This window comes from Melozone crissalis, unplaced genomic scaffold (assembly GCF_028551555.1).
Source record: "Melozone crissalis strain CALT ecotype California unplaced genomic scaffold, PUWL_Pcris_2 ptg000057l_1, whole genome shotgun sequence".
In the NCBI taxonomy this organism is placed as follows: Eukaryota; Metazoa; Chordata; class Aves; order Passeriformes; family Passerellidae; genus Melozone; species Melozone crissalis.
The window spans coordinates 6144704-6171499 of NW_026535835.1; the positions used below are offsets into that span (position 1 = coordinate 6144704).

The 26796-nt window shown below is 57.9% G+C and overlaps 1 protein-coding gene across 1 annotated transcript in view; it reads right to left on the reverse strand.

Moving 5' to 3' along the window:
- Nucleotides 1-980: 980 nt before the first annotated feature.
- Nucleotides 981-26796, reverse strand: part of SRRM3 (serine/arginine repetitive matrix 3) — a 28133-nt gene continuing 2317 nt past the window's right edge. The window contains exons 2-15 of the mRNA XM_054287245.1: nucleotides 20823-21052; nucleotides 17593-17694; nucleotides 13895-14029; nucleotides 13705-13785; nucleotides 13311-13340; nucleotides 12836-12904; nucleotides 12503-12538; nucleotides 11835-11885; nucleotides 11632-11736; nucleotides 10646-10817; nucleotides 4854-5182; nucleotides 3991-4218; nucleotides 3602-3739; nucleotides 981-1308 (exon numbers count right to left, since the gene is read on the reverse strand). Coding sequence (XP_054143220.1) covers nucleotides 1092-1308; nucleotides 3602-3739; nucleotides 3991-4218; nucleotides 4854-5182; nucleotides 10646-10817; nucleotides 11632-11736; nucleotides 11835-11885; nucleotides 12503-12538; nucleotides 12836-12904; nucleotides 13311-13340; nucleotides 13705-13785; nucleotides 13895-14029; nucleotides 17593-17694; nucleotides 20823-21046 — 1917 coding nt within the window. The 5' untranslated portion in view covers nucleotides 21047-21052 and the 3' untranslated portion in view covers nucleotides 981-1091. The remainder of the gene's footprint in view (nucleotides 1309-3601; nucleotides 3740-3990; nucleotides 4219-4853; nucleotides 5183-10645; nucleotides 10818-11631; nucleotides 11737-11834; nucleotides 11886-12502; nucleotides 12539-12835; nucleotides 12905-13310; nucleotides 13341-13704; nucleotides 13786-13894; nucleotides 14030-17592; nucleotides 17695-20822; nucleotides 21053-26796) is intronic.

Here is a 26796-nt window from a genome sequence, read left to right on the forward strand (position 1 = left end):
GAGGCTGAGCTGAGCTCCAGAGGATCCTCCCGACCCCGGCAGGCCGGGAACCAGCCAGAGCCCGGCTGTGCATGCAGGGGCAGCGGGTTAATGCGGCAGCTGCTGTCCCACCCAGCCAGGCTCATCCCCATTGTCCTGCTCCAGCCAGCCGCAAACGCGGGGCCAGCGGCGTTAAACACCGACCCCGTGGCCACCACCGCCCTCAGCGCCTGGGGGCTTGGGGTTTTTTGGGAAATCAGCAAAATCCTGCGAAAGCCGGGCGGCAGGCCAAGCCCGGGACCCTCCTGCCTCTCTCTTCCCATAATTGAGTTAAAAAGCAGCCACATTTCCCCGGATCAGGAGGGGACGGGGGCTGCGAGCCCAGAGGTGGGGCAGGCCATGGCAGTGCCGGGGGGTGGCTGGGTGCACCCCCTGCCCAGCCCCAGCTCCCTCCTCCCGGGGTGCCCCCAGTCTGGGGGGTGGGCGGGTGCCAGGGCCGGCTCCTGAGCTGGGACAAGCAGCGTTTTCCCTGGATCTCCTCGCTTGGGAAGAGAATTACAGGTGCTGCCGGCTTTGTTCATCCATGGCTCGGCGTGTGCTCAGGTCTGGGGGCACCCCAAAATGTTTTGCAGAGCCCCTGTGCCCCATGACACCCTGGGGACAGCTTTGCTGGGGGAAACAGGGCCTTGCTCACCTCTGGTTGGCATCACACCCTCCAGCTGAGCCGGCCCCCCCATCTGCCCACCTCCCCGGGATGCTCTTGTACTAAAAAACAGTCAAACAACCCCCAAAAAAGCACAGGGGGACGCCAGGGGTGTCCCCAGCCACTCCCACCCTCCGGCCCCAAGGTCTCTGCAGAGCATTTGTTCCCTCGCTCTGTGCTCGCCCGCCCCACCCCGCCCCACTCGCAGAAATAAGAAGAGATCCGAGATCCTCCCCTTCCCCATCCCGACCCCAAACACCCCGGAGCGGGGGGAGCCACCCCCTCGCAGGGCGTTCCCGTCCGTGCTCTCCCCCAGAGCTGCCAGGTCCATCCTGAGCCTCCCCCGGCTCCTTTCCACCTCCCCGCGGGTCCCGTTCCTCCTGGGGGCACAGCTGGGCTGTCGGGGGGCTCAGAAGCCGGCGCTCTCCGAGCTGCTGCGGCTGTTGTAGCTGGGGCTGCGGCTGGGGCTGCGGGAGCGGCTGGGGGGGCTGCGAGTCCGGCTGCGGCTGCGGCTGGAGCTGTAGCTGTCGTAGCTGCGGCTGCGGCTCCGGCTGTACGAGTAGGTGCTCAGCGAGCTGGAGGACGAGGGGCTGGGCCGGTAGTAGGGGATGGGACGCTTGCGGGCGCTGCGAATGGAAAAGGGAAACTGAGTCAGGGGAAGGGGGTCCTGGACGCTGGAAGGGCGCTGGACCCCCAGCATTGAGGCAGGGCAGCCAAGCATCCCAGCGGGGAGGATGTGCCACCCGGCATCACCTCCCCGTCCGTCCGTCCATCCATCCATCCATCCATCCATCCATCCATCCATCCATCCCTCCATCCCGCTCCTCCTCCCCTGCGCCCTCCCCCGGGGTGTTAGTCCTGGATTAGGCAGCGTCGAGGGCGGAAAGTGAGCAGGTTAATGTGGCTTTTGTGTTTCCCAGACACCAAAGATTGAAAGCTGCTGAAAAAGAGACGTTCGGGATTAGCGGGAGGCGAGCTGCAGCCCGCCCGGCGCCTGAGGATGAGGAGGGACACGGGAGGCACGGGGACACAGGGGACAGCGACATCGGGAGTCGGCCCCTTGTCCCTTGTCCCAGCCTGGTGTTAGTGGGAGCAGAGAGTGGCTGGGTGCTGGGGGCATCCTGAGGTGTGAGGAGACACAGAGGGGTCCAGGAGGAAGAGGGGGAGGAAGAGGAGGAGGAGGAAGGGGGAAGGTTACCCTGGGAGCCAGGCTGGCGGCGATGCTCTCCGGGAGGGACCTTGGGATGAAATGGAAAAGAAGAAGTTGGCATCACTGAGGTAGGACCACGTGGTGGAGGGTTTGATGGGAACTGGGGACAGGAACTGGAGCTCCTGGCTGGGCCCTGGGGCAGGCAAGGGGGGCTGGGGGTGTTTCCCTGGCTGCCCCCTCCCCACAGCATCCTCTAACCTCACAGAAATGGCTCTGCCCCTCCTGAACCCTGAGCAGAGAAGGATCTGCCACCCCCATCCCACCCCAGGATGGTGATGGGATGAGGTGAACGGTCCCCACAGGGACCACGGGCTGTGTGCTCCAGCCAAGCCCTGCCACCTCCCTGGGGACATCCTGGATGGAGCAGGAGGGATGGAAAACCAGACAGTGGCACCTGGGCTGGGCTGGGAGCAGCTTTCCCAGCTCATTCTCTTTCCAGGACATCCATCAGGGAGAACTGTGGGGAGCTCTAACCCGTGGGCTCTGCAGTGTTCCTCCTGTCCTTTCTCCTGTCCTCCCTCCTGACAACTCCAGCCCTGCCCAGGCAAAACAAAATCCCTCCCACGGGGAGGCAGATTTCTGAAAATCCAGCCCCCCCTGATCACCCAGCTGATAGTGGGAGAGACAAATAGGTCAGGAAGGAGGTAATCTGGGCTGGGCACGGCCCCGCCGCCAGTGCTGCATCTTAACGAGGTGCTACATATGCACACAGTGTTTTGTCTGGCAGGAAATATTGCCTGTCTTACAGCTCAGGATCCTGAGGCAATAGGATCCCAAGGAGGAGAAGCCAGCTTTTGGAGGGCAGGAGAGACGTGATTGCGGACGTGAGCGCTGCTGGAATACGCGCAGCGGATTAAAATTAATTCCTGTTTTCCTGCCTCAAAATAGGAAGAGATCAGAAGGTCACAGCATTGGAGGCAGTCTGGTCACCCATCAGTCTGGGCCAGCTGATTCACCCAGCCATCCTCAGAGCTGTCTGTGCATCCACAGAGCTGCTGCTGTCCATCTGTGTGTCCATCCGTGTGTCCATCCACCCATCCATCCATCTGTATGTCCATCCATCCATGTGTCCATCCATCCATCTGTCTGTTCGTCTGTCCGTCTGTCTGTCTGTCTGTGTGTCCGTCCATCCATCCATCCATCCATCCATCCATCATCCCTCCATCATCCATCCATCCATCCATCCATCCATCCATCCATCATCCATCCATCCATCCATCCATCCATCCATCCATCATCCATCATCCATCCATCCATCCATCCATCCATCCATCCATCCATCATCCCTCCATCATCCCTCCATCATCCATCCATCCATCCATCCATCCATCCATCCATCCATCCATCCATCATCCATCCATCCATCCATCCGCCCACCCAGGCACCCTTTGGGGTCAGCTACCAGCAGAGCCCAGCCCTGGGTAGTGTCAGTGTCAGTGTCAGTGTCAGTGTCAGTGTCAGTGTCAGTGTCAGTGCCAATGGCAGTGGCAGTGGCCGTGGCAGTGGTCATGTCAGTGGCAGTGACTGTGGCAGTGGCAGTGGTCATGTCAGTGGCAGTGACTGTGGCAGTGGCAGTGGCAGTGGTCATGTCAGTGGCAGTGGTCATGTCAGTGGCAGTGACTGTGGCAGTGGCAGTGGCAGTGGTCATGTCAGTGGCAGTGGTCATGTCAGTGGCAGTGGCAGAGCCTTTGTCCCGTGCCAGGACACACCTGGTGATCCTCCTGGGCTCCATGAAGCTGGGCGAGTCGCGTCTCCTCTTCCTGATGGGGGAGTAGCTCCTGGAGCGGCGCCGGGGGCGGGCGGGATCGGGGTCGCCGTGACGTGTTCGGGGCTCGTTGTCCTTCTCTCTACAGCCCGGGGAGGAGAGGAGAAGGGTCAGGGAACGGGCTGGGGTCCCGTGTGGCACGCAGGGACACCCTGTGGCAGCAGTTCCCTGCCCGTATGTCACTCCCACCTGGGGCTGGCGTTTCCAGCGTGACCAACAATGACATGTCCCCTCCCCGAGTGCCAGGGCAGCCGGGACCGCCCTGAGCCGCGATGCCCCCTGAGCGCCCTGGCACCCGCGGTGTCCCCGTGCCCCTGTCCCCTCGGGCCTGACCTGCTGGCTGGCTTTTTGGGCGAGGGCGAGCGGGAGCGGCTGCGCGCTGCTCTCTTCTCCCGGGAGCGGGAGCGGGACTTGGACAGGGAGCCGCTGGAGCTCCAGGAGCTGCTGCGCTGGCCCGGGCTGGGGGACGGGCTCTTCCTCCGCTCCGAGGCGTGCCGCGAGTGCTTGGCTGACGACTCCGAGCTGCTGTTGGGTCGGCCCCGGTGGTGCCGCTCCTTCACCCTGTGAGGGCAGATGCCAGCACCGCCTCGCACCTGTCCTGGCTGGCAGGGTGTCCCCACCCCAACCAGGGACCCCAGGTTCCCGTAAGGAACGCTTCATGACACCAGTTTTTGACTGGGCTACATCCCTGACTGTAAAGCACGGGGTTTTCATTTGCTCGGCATCCTGCATCCTGTGGGATGCTGTGATCCCCTGCTGCCATCCGGGCAATGCCCTTCGCAGTGGGATAATCCCTGGCAGGGACGGCCCTTCCCACAGTGCTACCATTGACCCATTGTGGCTCTCCCTGTCCCCATCCCTTCCCTGTCACCATCCTCGGGTCTGTCCCCATCCCCATTCCCATCGCCAACTCGTCCTCATTCCTGTCTCTTTCTCATCCCTACTCCACTCCTATCCCTTGAGCATCCCAACCCAGCCTCGCTCACAGCTTAGCCCCCAGGGCTTTGCCTGGATGGATTTAAGGTGCCCACAGGGAGCTGCACCCCAAACATCCCAGCCCAGCTCCCATATCCTCAGCTTAGCCCCCAGGGCATTGCCCGGGTGGATTTAAGGTGCCCGCAGGGAGCTGCACCACAAACACCCGATCCCAGCTCCCGGGCAGGGACGGCAGGAGCCCATCCCGGGCACTCCCTTACTTCTTGCCGTGCGCTCCGTGGTTCCTGTCGGGGCCGGCGGGCGGGTGGTACGGGTGGGAGCCGGCCGAGCCCTCCGAGTCGCTGCTGGAGCCGGCGGGGCTGAGCGGCGGCGGCGGCGCCTCCCGGGGGCCCGGGGGCCGCCCCTTGCTCTGGCCGCGGTGTCGGGGCGGCGGCGAGGCGCTGCGGGAGCGGTGCCGGTGCCCGTGCTTGGCCCGCTCCGGCGAGGGCGAGCGGGGGCTGCGGGCGCCGTGTCGGCCGCCCCGGCTGCGGGGGGACGGCGGCTCCGTCCTGCCGTGAGCCCGCGGAGAGGGGGACGCCGAGGCCGGCCTCTGGCAAGGGGGGAGAGAGAGAGAGAGAGAGAAGGAGGGAGAGGAGGAAGGGAGGAAGGAGAGAAGAAAGAAGGAGAAAGGGGATTTTAACGCGGGGCGCCGGGCCGGGGGCGCAGATCACAACGTCAATGCACATCGCATAAGGCAGGCTACACAGACGCTACTCTGCACCTTCCTCTCGCCCTCAACAACGTGGGTCATGCAAACCTCCGCATGCAAAACGCCAAAAAAATAGAACTCAACTCAAATCGTAATCAAAACCCAAAGGAAGGGGTGGGATGGGAGGAAAAGAAATAAATCCAGTGAAAGCCCCAAGTCGTCGGGGAGGGAAAGCTTGAAGGGAAAGAAACAAACACCCCGCCCACCCCAAAAAACACCTGGAGAGGGGATAAAGCAAACCCTGGTGCCCGCCCGCCCCGACCAAGAAAGGGGAAGGGAAATGGGGGATAAAACCCAAACGAAGGAAGGAAAATGCGGGAAAAAATAATTAAAAAAAAAAAGAAAATATGAGAGGAGGGAAGGTGGGGCAGTGGGGGAGAGTAAATCAGACTGAGCCGAGGGGAAAGGGTCGAACCAAAGAGGGCTGGAGGTGATGGGGTCTGCTCACACAGAGGCATGCACATATATAGAGATATATGTTCTGATACGTGTAGATTTTATCAATAGTACGACTTTCGGCTTAAAACAAATCCAGAAACGAGGAAAAAACGGCACAGAGCGACAATGGAGGGCAAGGCAGGGGAGGGGGCCGGGGGGGGCGAGAAGGCAGAAAAGAAACCAACAAAAAAAGAAAGAAGAAAAACCATCCAAATAAAATAAATTTAAAAAAAAAAATAAAAATAAATAAATAAAAAACAAAGCAAAACTTCACAAATGTCCTCGTTACTGAGATAAACGAATGTCTCTGAGCTCTTCCTGGGACACGCATTGAGCTGTTAGCTGTGACTCTGCAGGGAACTGCTAAGTCCTCATCAGCACTCAACACAGACTTTGCTTTCTGCTTCCTTTTTTTTTATTATTTTTTCCATTATATGATTTTTTTTTTTTTTAAGTCCCTCTTGGTTAACATCCACTTACCAAAAAAGTGGCATTTCCTCCTTTAGTAGGTAAGGTATGAAGAGAAGGGAAAAGCGGGGCAATATAAGTGCATCATTAGATTCACAAAAATGCAAGAGAGAAAGAAAGAGCGAGAGAAGGAGGAGAGACAGAGACAGAGCCAGAGAGAGGAGAAATAAAACAAACCAACTCACTTCTCCTATGGGGAGGGGAAACCTTGGCCCACCACCGTGGCCAAGCCCTGAGCACTGAGACCTCAAGGGATTTTGCCCAGCCCTGAGGCTCCCAAATATCTCAGCTCCTCTGAGCCACAAACGCTGCCTGGGCGTTCCCCCCATCTTTGCAAACAAAGAGACCAAAACGATGGGTGGAAACAGCTCCTGTAACACCAGTCCTGCCCAAGCTGGCAAGCCCCAGCTCAGGGGGCTTTGGGGTCTCCTTCCCCACAGCCACAGCCCAGTGCCAGGTCCCTGAGAAACCCTGGAGGGTGAATCCTGCACAGGGCATCCCTGAGTCCAGCCGAGGGATCAAAAGGGGTTCAGGGATGTTGGGATGGTGCCAGGATTGTGCCACCACGCCCAGGGCTGGTGACCCCAGTTCCTCACCATCCCCTTGCCCCAAATACACCAGTGAGTGGTCAGTGAATCCTTGAGGCTGAGCTTCTCTCCACCCATCCCACTGTGCTCTCAATGCCACTTTTCTCCCCCCAAAAAAGAAGGGGCCAGGGTGAAGGGCTGGGATTCTGGGGACCACCACGAAGATGCTGCAAAAGGGACACAAAGCTTCCACGTCCCTGAGCATCCCAGACTGCTCCACACTCCACCACCTCTTTGTTCCCGTGGAAAAGCCAATCCCTCCAGCCACAGAGCAGCAAGCCGCAGCCAAAATGAGGGGATTTGGGGGTTTTATTAAAAACCAGTTGCTGTTGAAATGGCTGCAGTGAGGGGGAGGTTGGCAGTGATGATCAGCCCTGCCCAGCTGCCCTGCAAGGATCTGCTCCAGGGGGATCAGCAGCCCCAGAGAGGGGGACCAGGGGAGCCCATGCCCAGCCCCACATCCCAGGAGAGCAACATTAAAGCAGAGAAGATGATGAAGAAGAAGAAGAGGACGATGAAGAGATAAAGAGAGGGGGTTCCTCTCTGCCAGGGTGGCATTTTGGCACTGGCTGGCCACTGGCCATGCCATGGGCTCGGGCTGTGGGATGCAGGGCTCCCATCCAAACCCTGGAGTCTCCTGCCCTGTTGTGCAGGAAGGCAGCAAAGGTAAAAGCATCTCCAATAAACCCAAATTGCCAAAGAGGGAATTTCCCTCAGCCTAAGAGGGAAAACACACACTGGCCACCGGTGGGGATGGGACAGCCAGGGCAGGGATGCTGTCACCTGCCCCTCACAGGCTGGGATGGCCTGGACCTGCCTCTCTCCACACAGAAAGATTTAAACTTTCCCAACTACAGCCTCTCTCAGTATTTTCCATGAGCTGGGTTTTTTTCCCCTTGAAGAGGGGCTAAACCCACACATCTCCCCAAGTTTCTCATTTCTTACCCCATCCATCCACCCCAAAACCCCCTGTGCCCACTTCTACCCGTGGCCACTGCCCCTATTTGTCCCTAAATATCTTCACCTTCATTTAATGGGGGATTGAAAGGGAACAGCCGTGCTCGGCCCCTGAATGGAAACGAACACAAATTCAGAGGGCTGAAAGACACAGAAATGCATTCTACCGACAGCACGAGGAGAAGGGGAAGAGAAAAGGGGGGAAGAAAGAAAAAAATATTACGTGGACAGGGCAAAAAAATATATTAAAAATAAAGAACGTAAGAGAAGAGCATGGCTTTGCAGCTAACTGGGGAAAACCATACAAATAAAAAAATTATATATAGCCACCAAAAAGAGACAAAATGAGAGACAGAGAAGGGGAGTGAGAAAGAAAGAGAAAGAAAGTCAGAAAGAAAGAGAAAATAACATTAAATCAAGCTACGGTGCTTTTCAACAGGCTCATCTGCAGAAGTGAACGTGCAGAGGTGGACAAAATACCTACCTTTGGAATTGGCAGTGACAGGAATGCAATAATAAAAAAAGAAAACAATAATCTCCACATTTGGAGGGCAGAATGGGAAAAAGACAAGGACTCTTTAGTACGGCGATCCAGACCCCTCGGCTAATCCCGTTTGCTTTGCTTAGAATTTTTTAAAATTATTTTTAAAATTGGTCTCTTTAGCTTCTAATTTTTTATTCTCTTTTTTAAAATTTTTTTGTTTGTTTGTTTGTTTGTTTGTTTGTTTAGTAGGAAGGCTGCGGCCTCCGCCGAGCGGGGGGGCCGCGGTGGGGGTGGCTGGCTGGTGTCTGTAACCCGATCAGGCTGCGGTTCACTCTTTAAAAGTCACTCTATAAACATGGCAAAGTCCCGGGTAACATGCAGGGAAGGCGATGGATGGAGGTGGGACACGGCGAGGGATGTCGGGGTGTGCTGGCCCAAAGAAAACCGGAGAAAGAGAGGGGCTGGAGGGTGCGTGTGGGCGAGGAGGAGGAGGAGGAGAGACCCAGGAGGAAGGCTGGGAAGGCAGCGGGGATGGATGGAGACAGGACTGGGTATTTAAAAGGGGCACCCAGCGGCTCTGGGGGTGCTGGGGTGGGCACCCGGAGCTTTTGGGGGGTCTGCGGGAGGTGGGGAGGGGGCTGGGGACTCATCCTGTGGGGTGCAGGATGCGGGATAGCCCCGCACCCCGCGGCCTCATCCTGCAGCCGGGCAGGAAAAGCTCGCCACGGCAGCAGCATCCAGCCGAGGACACCAATTTGAGGAGGAAAAGGGCAATTCGCTCCTTTGCAGTGCAGAGCTGCTGGGTTCTCTTCCCTTTTAAATTCCGCATTCAAAATACAGAAAATGGAAATACAATGTTCAGCGGCCGTAAATATTTAGAAAACACATCGGGCTTATGTTTTTGTTTTGTTTTGTTTTGTTGTTGTTTTTTTTTTCTTCTCCACATTAACACACACAAAAGCAAAAAATTCTAGAACAACACGACGACGACGGGGTGGGGGGAAATAAAAATAAGAGAAATATATATCGTTTGCATTTCTGTACATCACAAGGGAAAAGAAAAGAAATAATGAGAAAGGAAACTAAAACAAGGGGGCGGGAAAAAAAAAGCACGTTTCATTGCCCTTCCCTCCCCCTCGTCCCTGCTTCTGCTGAGCAAGAAATGGAAGTGTATATTACCGTTTGGGTTTTTTTCAAATGGGAGGCTAAAGAAAAACACAGATGGGATTAAAAAGAAAAAAAAATAAAAAATAGAAACCAGAGAGAGAAAGAAAGAGAGAGAGAGAGAGAGAGAAAGAGAGAAAGTTGTTGGAGAAAAGTCCCGCTGGTGCCGGGGAGCCAAGGGAGCTCGGCGGCCTGGGCGCTGCTGGGCTGGGCAGGGGAGAGCGGGGCCAGCCTGGCACCCCACCCGCCCCACGGCCAAGAAGAAAGCAGAGAGGTGCCCCGAGAGCCGGGCAGGGTGCTGGTGCTGCTGGGGTGCTGGGCTGGGGAGGGTGAAGGGCATGTGTGGATGTGCACCCCGCTTGCTGGGGTGCCCCTGGTCCTGCAGGTGTTGGGGTGTCGGTGTTGGTGCTGCCAGCCCCAGGATCTCAGCTGTGGGAATAAAGGTCCCTGGGGATCTGTGTGGGCTCCATGAGTGGAGTGTCCTGCTTTCACTCAGCCCCCCTTAGCCAAAGCAGGCTCCTCACCATGCCAGCGCTGGTTAAACTGGGGCTGGCCCCTGGGTTAGGGCTTTGCACCACTCAGCAAGGGAGCAGCCCCCAAGGTTTCACCAAGATTTTCACCTCGGGATGCTGAGGCAGAGATGGGGATGCTCAGCTCCGATGTCACATGCCATGGGGACCTCAAGGTCCTAAAATCTGAGCATCCAGCATCAAATCCCCTCCAAACCCTAACTAGGCCAGAGTGGTTGAGCACTGGTGTTGGCCTTTGGCGCTAGGGAGAGTTGGGGTTGGCGGGCAAACAAGAATTTTCCTGCTTTGGCCGTTCTTTGGCTGCCTGGGATCAATCTCAGGGAGGTGCTGAGCCCGGTGGTGACCCTGGCAGGTGATGCTGGCCCGCCAAGCCATCATCCGGGGGGGTGACATCCGCAGGGCGACGTGTGGCTTTGGGACAGGGATGACCTGTTGGCTGCCCTGATTTCTGCCCCAGGGCGACGGGCTGGCTCCCCCAGGGAGATCGTGCACCCAGCGCGGGGTCGGTGAGTGCTGGGAGGGTGCAACCCGCACCCCACATCTCCCCCGTGTGCTCCGGCTGGGCAGGGCGGGGAGCCGAGCGAGTGGGGAAGGAGGGCGGAGGAGAGCAGGGGGGCAGTCCTGTGGAGGGAGGAGGGCAGGGAAGCGAAGAGTGATCCAAGAAAAGCCTACGTACATCCGAGGGCTCCGGGAGCGGGGCGCCGTGGCTGTGGCGGCCGTTCTGGGCGCTGCCCTTGTGCCCGTTCTGGTGCGGCGAGGCCGAGCGCTGGGGCGAGGGCGAGGACGGGCTGCGGCTGGAGCGGGCGCTGCTGCCCTTGGGGCCATCCTGCCGGCGCTTGGGGCTCACCCTGAGGGGAACAGCGCCGTCAGCTGCCGGCACCCCCGGCCCCGAGTCCGGCCCGCCCTTGGCCCGGCTCCGCAGAGCCGCCGGCTGCAGTGCCGAAGCCAGAAATGGGGTGAGAATTGGTGCTTTGTGCTGTCTTTAGCTAAAAATTGAAACCTCGGCTGGGGAGCATGTTCCCAAACCTTCCAGAGATGCTGCAGCACCATCCCACTCCCCTCTATGCCTGTCTCAGGGACGTCTCTGCCACCTGCCTTTACCCTCCATTCCCCGGGGTCCTCATTCCTGGGACACTTCTGCCACCTCCCTTTACCCTCCATGCTCCAATGTCCCCATCCCTGGGACGCCTCTGTCGCTTGCCCTCTGCCCTCCATCCTCTAAGGTCCCCATCCTTGGGGACACCTCTGTCACCCACCTGCCTCTGCCCTCCATCCTCCAATGTTCCCATCTCTGGGACACCTGTGCCACCTGCCTTCGCCCTCCACCCCCAAGGGTCCCCATCCCTGGGACACCTCTGCCACCTGCCTCTGCTCTCCACTCACCAAGGTCCCCATCCCTGGGACACCTCTGCCACCCACCTCCCTTTATCCTCCATCCCCCGGGGTCCTCACTCCTGGGACACCTGTGCCATCTGTCTCTGCCCTCCATCCCCCAGGGTATCCATCTCTGGGACACCTCTGTCACCCACTCCCTGCCCTCTACCACATAAGGGTGTCCATCCCAAGGACATCTCTGTCCCTGCCCTCTACCCCAGAGGGTCCCATGGTGGAGTCTGGGGCTGGGTGTGGTGGTGGGGACGGGGGTCCCGGGCTGTCCCTTACCTGCCCGGGGATTTAGAGCCGCTGTCGTCGGAGGAGAGCGAGGCGCTGTGGGAGCTGCAGGAGCTGCGGCGGTGCGAGCGCCAGGCCGGGGACTCGCTGCGGGACCTGCGGAGAGGGCGGCCGGGGCCGAGGGACAGCTGAGCACCCGCGGGGACACGCAGGGACACAGAGAGCCCCGCCGCCCCCGCCAGCCCGGCCCTCACCTCTTGCGCTCTTTGTTTTTCTCTTTCCGTTTGTTCTTGGGGCTTCGGGACCTGCGGGAAAAGCCGAAAGCTGCAGGCGTGGGAGAGGGGGCAGCACATGGGGGTGGCTGCAGGAGGAGCGAGGGGAAGGAGCTGCCTGGTCTGGAGCTGGGCTCCACTAGGGTTCAAAGCGTGGTGGGGATCCCAGATGGGTTTGGGGGGACTGTGGGGTCAGGTGCAGGTTGGTGAGACCAGGCAGGAGAAAAGAGGGGGCCTGGTTCTGCTCAGCATCCTCAGGGCTCGAGCCCATTGTCACCCCGCCAGTTGTTTTGCCCTGTGCCCTCTCTGGTGCCCTTTGTGTGTTTTTCACACCTTTCGCCCTAAAACAGCAGTGTTGGCAGAGGGTATCATCAGAGAGCAGGGCAACAGTCAAGGTTTGCCCTGGCCATGGCTGCCTGGGATCCCCTCATCTCCCCTGGGGGACATTTGGGGCCCCACAGTCAGCCAGAGTGGCCTTGTGCCACATCCAAGGGCAGAGGACACACAGCAGTGTCCAGCTATGGGGTGGGGAGGTTCATCACGACGGGCAGAGGGGAGGGACAGAAGGAGGGCAGCACACAGGGGGTCCCTGGCAGGGGAAGCTGGCAGCTGGTGGCACTGGGGTGGCTCCTGGTGGCTGTCACTCTTACCTGTGTCTTCTCTTTTTTCGTGACCCCGACTCAGACCTAAGGGGTGAAGAGGAGGCAGAGATGAAGGAGATTACACTGATCTGGCCAAGGGGGAGCAAAGGCTGGGCAGTTTCCAGGCATGAGGAGAAGCACAGGGGGATGGCCCTGAGGTGGGCTGCTGGATGGGGCAGGTGACAGTGGCTGTGAGGAGGTCATGGCCCCATGAAAATCATCAGAGTTCATCCCTATCCACTTCTAAATCCCACCCCAGCCCAAGAGCCTGAGCAGCCCCAACCAGCCCCTCTGTCCCCAGCCACCCCTGCTGTCCCCAGCCTGCTGTTGTGTCCATCCTACCTGTCACGTCTGTGTTTCTTTCCAGTCTTCTTTTTCTTTTCCTTGCGGATGGGTGAAGAGCTGTCACAGCTAGAGGGGAAGTGGGTGCCCTTGAGCAGGGAGCAAGGCACTCCCCAGCCTCTTTCCCCTGGCCCAGGGGAGCCTGGTCCCACCACCCCCAGCCACATTGCTTCTCCTGGACCACCCCATGGGATGCATGAACATCACATGGCAGGTATTTCCTGGGGGACTTGGGCTGAGGGACAGAAAGGGACTTTTGGCAGCAGGGCTCTGGCTGCTTCAATTCTGGAATGCCCAAATCCTGCTGTGTCTCATTGCCACCTCGTGGGCTTTACTGCCTCCAGCAGGAGACAAGGTGGCCAATTCCCAGGGGGATTTCTGAGGGGGACAGTGGGTGACAGAGGCCAGTCTGTGCCCAGTGGCCTTGCAAGCCCAGAGGGGACCCCAGAGCCCACCCAGCCCAGTGGTCACTCACCTGCGCTCTGAGCCGGGTTTCCTCTTTTTGCTGCCATGGGAAAGGCAGAGAAGAAAGGGACATTAGGGACAGCAGTGCTAAGTGTGAAGTTTTGGGCAGATGGACCCTTCACAGAGCCATATCCTGCCTGCTGCTGTGCCCTGTGGCAGTGACCTCCTTCCCCACATGGACCAGGCAAGGTCCCACCAGTGCATGCAGTAGGTGTGTGCACACACATGTGTGTTGCAGTATCAGTACATGCAGATGCATTGCACCTCTTAAGGGTGCACATTCAGGGATGTACTGCCCCCCAAAGTGGGGTGACTTGCCCCACCAGAGGCTGGCAAAGGGCTGAGCTGGGAGGTGAGCTGCCCTCCAGAGAGAGGGGACAGCACAGGGACAGCCGGGGACTCACCGGCTCCGACGGTGACCTGATTTCTTCTTCTTTTTCTTCTTGGGTGGAGGAGAGGTGGAGCTGCTCGAGCGTCTTTTCAGCCTGTGGGGGACAGCAAACAAGGCTGGGAAAAGAAGAAGGGACAGGCCCCTGGGCTCTGTGTCCCTGGATGGGCACCCTGTGCCCAGCAGGTCCCCAAGGCCACGCAGACCTGTACTCGCGGTGGCCGCTGTCCTCGCGGTAGCACTCGGCCGAGCAGTCACACTGCAGCAGGCAGCCCTCTCCATAGGCAGGGTACTCCACCTCGTACTCCTCCCCGTCTGCCCCGTGGTGGTTCTCTATCACTCTGCCAAAGGAGGAAGAGCAGGATTATTTGGGGATCCCCATTGCCTGTGTCCCACCAGAGCAGCTGGGGCAGCCCCAATGCAGCCACAGGGGTTGGGGGACGTTGCCTCTGCCACAGCATCCCCAGGGGACTTTGGTCATGTCCCTTGATGTCCACACACAGCAAAGTCCCAGGGTGAAGGTCTGCTCAGGGTACTCCTGTGGCTCCAATCCCTGCAGAGATCCCCACCAGGCTGGCACAGGGACGCTGTGACACTCAGGCCACCATCTCCCCACAGGGCCCAGCCTCAGCCTCGATGGAGCCACTTTTGGCTTTGCTCAAGTGCTGGGGCTGAGCAGGAGGCTGGCTCAGCCCAGGTGGGTTGCAGGGCTGGATAAGGGTGAGAGGAACTGGCAGAAGACCAGCAGTGGAAATTTAGGTGGGAACTGCCCAGGATGATCTGGGCTTTGAAGCCAGCACCCCACAGTGCCACCAGCTCAGCACTGGAGCTTCAGGCAGGTAATGGTCAATGTCCCTCCTAGGGCCAGGTAAAGAAGGGGTGGGGGGACATCATGCCTAGAGCCATCAGGGTCTCTCTCTCTCTCCCCTGAGTGATTTCATCAGCATTAATTTTCCCCACTGCCATGGAAACCAGCATGAGGTTGCCATTGACTACCAGGGCTGTAGGCAGGGCTTGGTAGAGGCCTGGCAGCTGGACTAGGACAGTGTCAGGAGTCCCTTCCCAACCTCTTCCTGATGCCCCCACCTCCCTGGGCTGGCTCTGCCATCAGCCCCAGGAGCAAAACCCACAGTGAGCCTCTCATTTGCTCTTGGGGGATGTAGGACATCTCACCCATGGAGGCACAAGGACATCCAGGTACATTCAGGTGCACTGGAAGGAAACTTAAGAGATGTGGACAGGCATGGAGGGTGCCCAGCACTACACCAGCCCAGGTGTTTGCTTCCCAAGGGAGATTTGCCCTCAGAAACCTGATGGAGGCTCCTCTGCCCTTCCCAGCCTGGAGGTGAGCAGTCAGGGATGCTGGTGGAGAAGTGCAGCCCCACAGCATCAGTCCCTTGGCAGCCTGGCCATTCCCTGAGAAAAGGGAAGCTCCCAGTCCCAGACTGCAGATCTGACAGTGGCACGTGTTGGCATCCCTGGCCACAGGCAGGCCATGGGCTGTTTAACCTAATTAGAGATGCCTTGGACCGAAACTATGCACGAGGCACCCTCCCCTGACCATGGATGATCGCTCAAGCAGGACTTGGGCTCCCTTCTGTGCCACCACCATGGCTGGCTGGGTCCTCTCCACATGACTCCTGCTTTGGCCATGTCCCAAAGGCAGAATCAGCCTTTCAACCACCCACCCAGCCGTGGGAAGGGGGAGAAAAGAGGCAAAGAGAGAAGGGAGCGGGGTTAATTCTCTGTGTGTGTCTCTGCTCTGTGAGCAGGCAATGCTCCCTGCCAGAGCCTGCTGCCAGCATCTCACCCATTAGCTGTGCTCAGCAGCTCAAGACCAGCCTTGTGCTGTTCCAATTATCCCTCCCTGCCCAGCACACGCTCGCCTTTGTCTGCAATCCCACCAGCCTGTCCATTAAACCCTTCTCCTTGGGGACCGGGCTGTACTGAGCTGTGCACACGGAGACAAGAGCTGGGAGAGCACAAAGAGCAAAGCCAGGGACTCAGGTGGTCACAGCTCTGCTCGATGCCTCACTTTTCCCTGGGGAGTTATGCAGATGATGCTGAGCCCTTGCATTGGCTCTGAAACAGGACCAGCTGGTTCAGGCTCACAGTCCCGGCAGCCAAGGACCGTGCGGTAAAAGCCCAGAGCGGTGCTGGAGCAGGACCAGCCCACGAGATGTTCTGCTGAGCACTCTCCCAGCCACCACAAGGGCTGAGGTTCTTTATTTAAAGCTTATTTAACTCCCTTGTCCAGCCTCTTCCTGCAGCAGAGACCTTTGGCACTCAGGATATCCTCCAGCAGCTCAGATCCCTGCTGCTTGAGGAGCCACCTCCTTTGGACCCAGCCTCCTCAAGCGCCTCTGGCTTCGCTCTCCTCTGAGCAATCCTTTGCTGTGAGACTGCTCCTTCCAGCTCAGCACTATTATTTATAGCCCTGGGGCTAATCTTTAATGATTACCCTTCGTTTTGCAAAACCAAGCCTGTAAAGGTGACAGCCAGGGCTGCCTGAGTAACTTTCAGGCACCTTTGGCTTCCCCATGTGCTCGTTACAGTGCTGGCCCTAACGAGCCTGCCAGGAAGATGCCCTGGAGATGACTCCTGCCCCCACCAGCAAAGGCCACTTGTTAACACCTCAGGCATGATGCTCAGTGACCTGGGCAGGTTGGTTTCCCCCATGCCTTGTTTTTTCCTGCCTCGAGGAGGAGCATCCTGAATGTTTCACGCTGTCCCAAGCCCATGAGCCCCATGCAGGCAGGGCACAGCCATGTCCCTGTGTCCCACCCTGCCTGGCGTGCCAGCAGAGTGGTGTGAGGGAGGCTCTCCCTGCTGCCATGGCTTCCCTGCCTCCCCCCTCGCCCTGATTTCCTGACCCTAATGAAGCATTAATATTCAGTGAACCTGAAGCATCTATTCCTGTCCCAAGTGACCTGGTTTCCAGGCTGATGGATGGTGCACGCCAGGCCAGCCATGCTGCCTGGGCCATTGAGCATTGCACTGATAAATCATCATCAAGCCGGGGTGGACCCTGGTGAGGCAGGGAACAGTCCAGTGCAGGGCAGGAGCAGCAACTGGCATGTTCCCAGCAGGAGCTGGGCTGCTTTGGACACCAAACTGAGCCCTAAGCCCCCTTCCAGGGCAGATGCAGCCCCCCAGGACCAGGCACTGTGAGGAGGGATTAGAAGCAGAGGAACAGTACAGGATCTCCTTGGAGGAGCTTCTTCCATGGGGTCCCTGCCCCTGGCTGGTGGAGTGAGCCAAGCATAGAGACCTTCTGCACCTGGATTTCATCCTCTGGGATTGGAGCATTGCAGTGCTGGCCTCTGCACAGCACACAGAGGTCTCAAATGACAGTGCAGGATAACCTTTAACCTCTCCAGAGGTAGGACACTGCCTTAGAGAGGCAAATCCTGCCTCCAGCTGACCGAACAGCCAACCAACCAACCAACAAATCAAACAACAAACCAAAAAATCAACCAACAAGCCATCAAATCAACAAATCAACCACTAGACATCAAATCACCAAATCAACCAACCAACCAATCAACCAACCATCAAATCAAGCAAGCATTGACTCAAAGCCAACACCCATCCATCCATCCATCCACCCATCCATCCATCCATCCACCCACCCATCCACCCACCCATCCATCCATCCATCCATCCATCCATCCATCCATCCATCCATCCATCCATCCTTCCATCCATCCATCCTTCCATCCATCCATCCATCCATCCATCCATCCATCACTTTACACCCTCTCCATGTCCATCCAGCTATCCATCATGCCCAGATACACCCTCACCCACTCACCCTCCAGCCCATTGATGCTCAGAGGCAATCAGGATATGTCTTTCTGAGATGAGACAGACAGATGGACCAACTGGAAGCTGCCTGACTTACATTTGGCGCCCGTCTTGGTCCTCCCTGGTGAGCACTCCCTCCTTCTCCATCAGCATTTGCCGAAAGGTCCCCACTTTCTGCCGGATCTCCTCTTCGGAGTACCTGGATGGGCAAAGACATGGTCAGAGCCGCTGTGGTTGGAGCATGGGCTCCCCATGGGCCTGCTGAGGAACTCTACACCTTTGGAAGTGACACATGGCTCAAGGGGACAATCAAAAGGAGAGGTGGCATGGTGATAGTCATCAGGAGGACCTCTGCTTGATCCCCTACCACCACTCTGTCCTCCTCTCTCTTGCCTGCTCCTCCCAGCAGTGCTTGGCAGAAGAAGGGACACCAAAAAATAAAAGGATGACTATGAAGATGCCATTCCTGTGATTGCCCCAGGATTTGGGGAAAGTGCCCAGCAAACCCTCTTGGCAGTGCCACCGCTGCAGCCTGTGATTCTGGGGTTCTCTCCCGCCATCTCTGTCCCCTCATGAGCTCCCCCTGCTCATCCCCTGGTGCTCTGTGCCCTGAAAGCTGTGCCAGCTCCGCGCTGCCGCTGAGTTGACTCAGGCGCCGCAGGGTTATTAACGAGAGACACTAATCACTGTGTCCTGGCATCTGAGAACAGCCACTGCAAGCACGGCACTCCTGCCGTCCCTGAGGTGTCCCTGTGAAGGGACAAGTGACAGCCCTGGCCAGGTGGTCCTGTGCCACATCCCGTGGCTGCACAAGGGCACCTGGGCATCCTCCTCAACTAAAAACATCCCAGCAAAGGGATGGAGTGGAGAGACCCACGATGCTTTTGGCATCATCCCAGGGGAGAGGGTGAGGGGAGAGGGACCTGATGTCACCACCACACTGCCACCCTGGGAGGGAAGGGCTCAGGCTCTGTGTGTGACCCTGTGCTCAGCCACAGACTCTAGAGGGGCAGCTCATGTCTCACCCTTTCCATCACACCCCATCAGCTGCCACGAGCCCAGAAAGCTGGATGCCAGAGCCAGGCCCAGCCCTGCAGTCCCCAAGGCTGGCATTTCACACAGCCCATGATGGGGACAGTGATGCCCCTTGCAGTGCTCTGGGTGCCCTGGGTGAAGAAGGGCACATGGCACCACCCACCCCTCCTGCAGTGTCCATGAAGGGGAACGGCAAGGAGAGGGGAATTGATATTAACGAACTCATTTGCACTGAAAGGCTCTCATTAACTCCCCAGCCACACTCCACACAGAAGGAAAGGTATGGAGGCAGCCTGGCTGCTTCCCCTCACCTTGCACCTGGGCATGGGGAGCCCCAAAACCAGGGCAGCACCCCCAAATGCTGCTCTGCCCCATTCCCTCGATGGCAGTGCACCCAGCTGGGCAGAGTGGCCATCCCAGGAGGACAGAGCTGACAGCCCCGGCCATCCCATGGACACCAGCCAGCCCACAGCAGCAGGAAGATGTCTGCCCGAGATCAGCATTTGCTGCAGCATATTAAGAACAGGGCTGGTGCTCTTGGAGAGGGGACATGAGGCCAAACAGGAGGTGACAGATGGGCCACTGCGGCTGGGCCATTAGCAAATCTGTGGGGGGAGGCCGAGGGGAGGAACTCCCCACCACCTCCAGGGACGGAGGCAGGAGCACCACCAGCCCTTTCCCTCCTGCATTCCCCTGGTGCTGCTTATAACCCTGTAGGAGGGGGTTGGTTTTGCATTTAACATATAGAATGGATTTGGGAAAGAAAGAAAATGTGCTGACACTTCTTTTTTGGACAAGGAATCCAGCCTGCAGGCAGGGAATAACAGTGCAGGCAGCCTGGAGCGAGCTACAGCACAGGCAGGAGGAGCCATCCTCCTTTAAGGAAACAAGGGAGTGCTTAAATCCCTGCAGAATCCCCTCTGCTGACACTCACATCCATCCTGGAGCTCTGCCCTCATCAACAACTCCCCCAAGGCCATGGCCAGGAGGCTGCCCCTGGTGCAGGCAGAAACCTCAGGGGTGCAAATCCCTTCTCATGGAACCCCCCTGGAAAGCCCCTGTGTGCAGGGGAAGAGCAGGCAGAGGATTAAGCAGGTTGACCAAGATTATTACTCTAATTATATTATCATTTCGGCGTATCGCCATCATCAGTGTTATTAATAGCCTTAATAACAGCAAAGCAATTACAGCAATAACAACAATCCTGCTTGCAGTGTTGCTATTACCCATTGCAGTAATGCTACTACCAGTAGTAAGATCCCTACTAGGGCTCGGGAACCCGACAGGAGGCTCAGGGCTCCCCAAAGCGCCAGGTCAGCCTTATTTATTTCCATAATGACAAATTAGGCACAATCATTATTCCAGTCAGTGTGAGACAATTTAATTCTGGGTCACGCTTGCACTCTTAATGAAAGCCTTGGCGAAGCCTTCCCTTAATCCATTTTCCTTCTCCCCAGCTGATACCAGTCCCCACCTACCCAAGTGTGCCCAAGAATTTGCTCCATCCATCAGGTTTTAGAGAGCTGTCACAGGGATCAGGATGTTTGGCTGCTGCCAGAGACAGCACAGCCATGCCCAGCAGGGATGGGGGGCTCCTTTCTGGCCCCCCAATCCCTTCTGCCCACCCAGGATGTTCCTCAGCCCCTTGGTTTTTTCCTTATCCCTTTGTTTCCCAACAAGAATAAAGGCTGGGGAGCAGCTTTCAGTGGCCATGGCATTGGCAGGATGGGGACGGGGGGGGCTGTCACCCCAAAACTGGGGAGGGGAGGGGAAGGAAAACAGGGCAAACTGAAGCCCCAAACTGGCCTCTCCAGTGACTAAACCCCAGCTTTCCTCTGGGATCTCACATCCTAGGCATGTGGGGCACAGGATGGGTGGCACTGATGACTTGCACACCCATGAGCAACTTCACTCCTCTTTCCTGCTTCAGTGTTCCCTGCAGGACAAGCTGGGAGCCCAAACTTCCAAGCAGGGCAAGTGGATGAACTCCTAGGAAATTCCCACCATAGACCAACCCACCAAAGCTGCTTGGTTCACCCAAAAATGGATGAACTCCTAGGCATTTCCCACCACCGACTAACCCACCAAAGTGGATGAACTCCTAGGCCTTTCCCACCACAGACCAACCCACCAAAGCTGCTTGGTTCACCCAAAAATGGATTTACTTCCAAATGGTTCACCAAAAAATGGATTTACTTCCAAACACTTGCCACATGAATTTATTTTTTAAAGTGGGAGAACAAGGTGCAAATAGGCCAAAAGGATCCCATCCCCAACGTGCCCAGCACTCACCCCTGCTCCTCCATCATCTCCTGTAGCTCCATGCACTTCAGCTCCACGCGCCGCTTGCGCTCATGGTCCAGGATTTCCCGGTGAGCCTTCTTCACCATGCTGGGCTCCACCAGCCTCACCTCCTCCTCGCCCTTGTGCCACGTTCCTGAGGCTCCAGGCTGGGGGAAGCCATTGGAGGCCTCCTGGGGCGAGGGCACGTCAGCCCCATTGTTGTACAGAGCCATGATTGCCTGGCAGGGAGAGGAAGAGAAGGGTCAGTGCCTGCTCTGCTTCCCCTCTCACCCCCTGGCAGTGAGAGGACCCTGTGAGGACCTGAGGGTAAAACCTTGAAAGCAGGTTGATGGGGACAGTGACTAGGTGTCCCTCAAAAGCAAGGCTGGGGCGACTCATGTCACCATGACAAGGGCTGGCTCCTGGGAAAGAGGAGGATGCTCTGCTCCAACCTTGTACTGGAAAAACCTGGCTAAGGGTGGGTCTGTGGGGCCCAAGACAGCAGCAGCCCATGAACCCCATTGTCAGCCAGTGTGGGTTTGGAGCAGGGACAGGTATCCACCCTCACAGTCCTCAGATATCCCCTTGCATTTCCCAGCTGCACTGGCTGGTTTGGTTGCAGTGGTGGGACACCCTGATGTCTGGCTCAGGCAGCAAACACTTGCTGATGCTGTTGGGCCATGGGCTGGCACCCTCTGGCATGGCCCAGTGTGGGCTCCAAGGGCAGATGAGGGTCCCCACCAGCCTCTGCCCCTCTGCCTTCCCCCTGCTCCCTCACCTTCACGTGTCTCTGCCTCCTCTCTCCACCACACAGCCAATGTGTCCTCACTTGGCTCCAAAAATAACCCCTGGAAGAGGACAACTGCTCCCAAGCAGCACTGCCATGCTGAGGCTCTGGCTGATGCTCCCTGAGCCTGAGGGAGGAGATGCTCCCAAATCTCCTGGATCAAGCAGACAGACACAGCCCTGTCTCAGCACCCTGGGGCCATCGGTGCATGGCTGAGCACCCATTCCTTGCTGTCCCTGTTTTCCTGCCCTGCCCAGCACTCCAGCCCTCTCCTGAGCATGGGGTGCTCCCACTGGAGATCTGCTGCCTTAACCACCAGCTCCACCAGGCTGCAGAGGCACCACCTTGCCTTTACAGGGGCCCTGCACAAAGAGAAACGAGCAGGAGGAGAGGCAGAGCATCCTGCCTCACTCTCCATGCTGGATTTGGGCTTGGAGAAGCAGCTTTTGCCAGAAAAAGCACTTCTCTGAGGTGTTTCTATCCCAGGGATCCTGCTGGAGAAGCATGGATGATGCCTGAATGTCTTCTCCTATGCAGGAAACAGCCAATCCTTGGGTGGCTCGCACACACTGCCCATGGATGGGGCAAACCCTGGCCCAGGGAAGGAGGCATCCCAATCCCAGCAGAAGCAGGAAGGACAGACAGACCATGGACTGATCCACACTGTTTCAAGCCCAGGAAAGGTTTGCCATTCCCAGTGTGCCATTCCAGCAGGATACCAGAGCTCAGAGCTCTCCATGGCCAGGCCAGCTGGGACAGAGCCAGGGTGTTAATGCAGATCACCCACGAGAGGCTTTGATGAGATTTCTTTGCTGTTTGAGAAGAGAAAATACCTCGGAGCCCTCCCTGGGGTTGTGGGGATCCCAACCTGGCCAGGAGGTGCCTCCCACCCCACAGCATCCCCCCAGGACATCCCTGACTCTGCTGCTGCCTCTGGCTGCCCCACACAGTCATTTATCTCCTGATGAGCCTGCCCAGGGAGGACAGCAGCTGAGTGCTTAATTACAAGGCTTTTTTCTCTTTTTTCCCCCTCATTACTACCACGCAGAGAGGAGCCAGCAGCCTTTATTTCCACAGAGACACTGGTGCAGCAGGAGCCAGGCAGGGCTCTGCACTCCTGGATGCTCATGCCTACACCTGGAGGGTCCCCCAGTTCCCCCTTGCCTGCAGCACCCACATTTCAAACCCCATGACACTCCCTGCCCACCCTGAACCCAGCTCCCTCCATTTCCCAGGATGGCTCCAGGCTGGAGAACAGAGAGATGCTGCAGGAAAACCTGCCTTGGGGGCTCCTCTCCCTCTTTTTCCCATCAGGACATGAAACCAAAAACCTGGAAGGAAACTAGAGAAAGGGGGAAGTTCCCTGCTTAGAAATCTTTCCCCACAGAGAGGCTCAGGGAAGGAGAGAGGAAAGGAGAGGATGATTTCTGCAGCAGCCTCTGCTTGCTTGTCCCCAGTGGGAATTCATTTTATCCTGAGCCCAGCAGTGGATAAATTCATTGCTGAAAAACCTTGAGAGTGTGTGGGATATGGAGCTGGGCAGGGAGATGGAGACAAACTGGCAGCTGGATGGGTACCTGTGAGAGAAGGCTGCATGGTGGGGGAGGCATGCAGGAAATGCTCCCTGAAATGTTCCCATGAAAAGGAGGGAGCTGGAGAAATCCCTTTGCACCAGGTGGAGCTGGACTGGGGGAGGACATGGTTCTGCATCCCAGTGTCCCCTCAGCCTGGAGCAATGTCCTCATGGGAGCTGCCACCAGCCCCCTGCCTCAGCCACAGCACGGGCAGGGAAACAAAGGAACGGGGAAAACCCACCCACAACCCTCCCCCAGCTCTCCAAAGGTGCCCCAGGCAAATCCCTGGGTGCCAAACAGAGCCAGCCCTACCCTGCTGGTGACAATGGGGACAAGACACCAGACATCATGTCCCCCAGTTGGGTCTATGACCTCCCTGCCCCACAAGGAGAGCCCTGCACTCACAAGGGACAGCTCAGGGACACAGAGTGGCTGCCACCACCACACAGGGATAACCTGGCCCTGCCAGCACCAAAATCAGCACCAAAGCCATCAGCACAGCCCTGGCCAAGCAGCAGTGGTTTCCCACCAGGCTCGGAGCTACCCCGATAATAAAGATGATGGTTAAATATTTCATTATCTGCAGTAATTACCCACAAAACATCAATCACTGGCAGCCACTGCCTGCCTGCCTTGCCCAGAGGGAGAGGAGGCGTCCTGGGGTGAGCTCTGTGTCTCCACACACTCCCAAAGGCTGCAGGATGTAGCTGGGGACAACTGCTGGTATCCATTCCCCTCCCAAATTCCCTCACTGCCACCCAGGAGGGCCCAAACCCCCTGGCACCAGGGGCTGGAGCTGCTGGGGAGACCCCTGAGCAAATCCCTCTTTTCCCATATTAACCAGGCATTCACCCACGTATTTTGGGATCCTGATCCTCCTCCTACGTGCCACCTTGGGCCTTGGGGAGGTCAATCCAGCTTTGCAGATTGCAGGTGCTTTCTGATACCTGGATTAGAGCTTTTGGAAGTGTTCAGAGATGCCCCATCCTCATCCTCCATCCCTTATCTTCAATCTCATCCCCAAATTCCATCCTCATCCCCTTCCTCATCCTTCTCCCCATCCACCACCCTCATCCCCTTCCTCATCCTTCTCCCCATCCACCATCCTCATCCCCATTGTCCATATCCATCCCTATTCTCCATTCTCCTCCATTCCCATATTCCATCTTCATCTCTCTTTTCCATTCTCCTCCTCCTCACCCTCCTCCACCATCCTCCATCCTCATCCTCCACCCCTATCTTCAATTTCATCCCCAAATTCCATCCTGATTAATTTCCTCATCATCCTCCCCATCCACCATCCTCATCCCCATTCTCCATACTCGTCCCTATTCTCCGTTCTCCTCCTCATCCATCTTCATCTCTCTTTTCCATTCTCCTCCTCCTCACCCTCCATCACCATTCACCATCCTCCACCCCATGCCCTGGTCTCTCCCTCCCTCCCCAGCCATGCTGAATCACACCCAGGGCGTGGAGGACCTGGACACCCACAATACCAGCTCAGAGACTGCCAGGACAGACAGAAGGACAGACACACTGCACACAGCCAGAACAGGGGGTGCAAGGCCCAGCCTCACCATCCTGCCAGGGTTTGGGGCTGCTGGTTTCCAGCCAAGCTCTGAATGGAGCTCACTCTCTGTGGGATGGGGTGGGGTGGCCCAAGGATGTCCCCATGTCCCAGCTGGGCTTTGTCCAGCTCACAGGTCCGGCACTCCAGCCCAAAAATAAAGAAGCAAAATGATGGGGGAAAGAGCATTATTTCGCCAAACTGCTTTGGCCCTTCCCAGCCGGCTGTGCTAAGACCTCCCCCCCTGAGCCCCGCTGAGCCCCGGGCTCTGAGCAGCCGCCGCAGGGCCCTGCCACAGCCGTACTGCGGCTGGAGGCGCTTCCCGGGGGGAGCGGGGATGGCAGCGCGGAGCCGCCGGTGCCTGGATGCTCTCCCGGGCGCCGGGATGCTCTCCCGGGTGCCTGGATGCTCTCCCGGGTGCCTGGATGCTCTCCCGGGTGCCTGGGTGCTCTCCCGGGCGCCGGGATGCTCTCCCGGGTGCCTGGATGCTCTCCCGGGTGCCTGGGTGCTCTCCCGGGTGCCTGGGTGCTCTCCCGGGTGCCTGGATGCTCTCCCGGGTGCCTGGATGCTGTCCCGGGGGCCGGGATGCTCCCCCGGGTGCCTGGATGCTCCCCCGGGTGCCTGGGTGCTCTCCCGGGTGCCGGGATGCTGTCCCGGGTGCCGGGATGCTCTCCCGGGTGCCGGGATGCTGTCCCGGGGGCCTGGATGCTCTCCCGGTGTCCCTCCCTCGCTAGGGAAGGGCGGCAGCGGTCCCCGGGCGTGCTGCCCCCTCCCCTGCCGTGCCTCGGTGCTAATTAAAGCCGCCTCCGGCCGGCGCTCCATTAATTCTCGCCACATCCAGCTGCACCAGCCGGGGCGGCCGTGAGTGAGCACCGGGGATGCGGGCACGGGATGTGGGCACCGAGCCCAGCACGGAGGATCCCTGGACGGCTGAGCGTGCCAGAGCTCGGCCCCAACACGCCACAGACAGCCCAGATGGGGTGAGGATGCGCCAGAGAGGCTGACAGGGGTGGTCCCCATGGTTCTGCTGCCTCTTGGGATCTCATCAGGACTGAAACCATCACCCTGTCCCCAAGCAGGCACAGCCCCATCCCAGGCTGCTCCCTGTCTGTGCTCTGGCGACAGCTGGGAGAAAAATCTTTTTTTTTCAGGACACAAAATATGCCAGAACACCACGGCCAGGCAGGCAGCCTCCTCTGAACACCCAGCTGGAGTTACAAGGAGGAAAAGTCCGGGGTTGCTGCCATTAATTGGGCTGACCTTCTCCGGAGCTGCCTTCCAGTGCCAAAAACTGTGAGTCAGACCTTGAAGAACGAGGGAAAAAGGCAAATGTAGCTTTAAAAGTGCAGCCATTCTGGGGCTCGTTAGCGCTGCCCTCCAGCCCCAAGGCACAGGGATGATGCCCCTCGGAAGGGACAGTGGGAATGGTTTGCTGACAGCCGTCCCAGTGCTTCCATCCCTGCTTTCCCGAGCCCAGGGCATCTTTTCCTACAGCTGCCTCAACAGAATTTGACACCTCACAGACTTTAAAGCAATTAGTAAAGAATATACGGATGCTGGCTGGGGGGTCAGGAGCTGCAGATGCGTGTGCATACCTACGTCTGTGCAGATATATATAAATATATATATATATATAAATACATATATATTTTAAAATAGATGAGGAGGCTGGTGGAGAAGCTAAACAGTTGCTAAGCAACTGGGCTCCTTCCTGGCTTGGGGATGTAGGGATGGGGGAGCCAGGATTGGGAACTGGTCCCACACTGGACAAGCATCACACAGGGGTGTGGGCACAGGGATCCCCTGGAGATGATCCAGGGAAAGGGGCACAATGGAGGGTGAGGAGCCAGGATTTACTCCTGTCCCCAAAATGCTGCAGATGAAGCCCCCGCAGCCTGAACCCCTTGGGCTGTTGGCTGTTGAGGAGCTCCATTCCCAGCTCTGGCTGGAGAAGAGCTGGTGGGAAAGGGGTCACCCCATAACAGGGAGGGAGCCCCACGCAGTGACCCTGTTCCTGAATCAGGGATGAGGGAAAGGAGCAGCACACCCACGTGG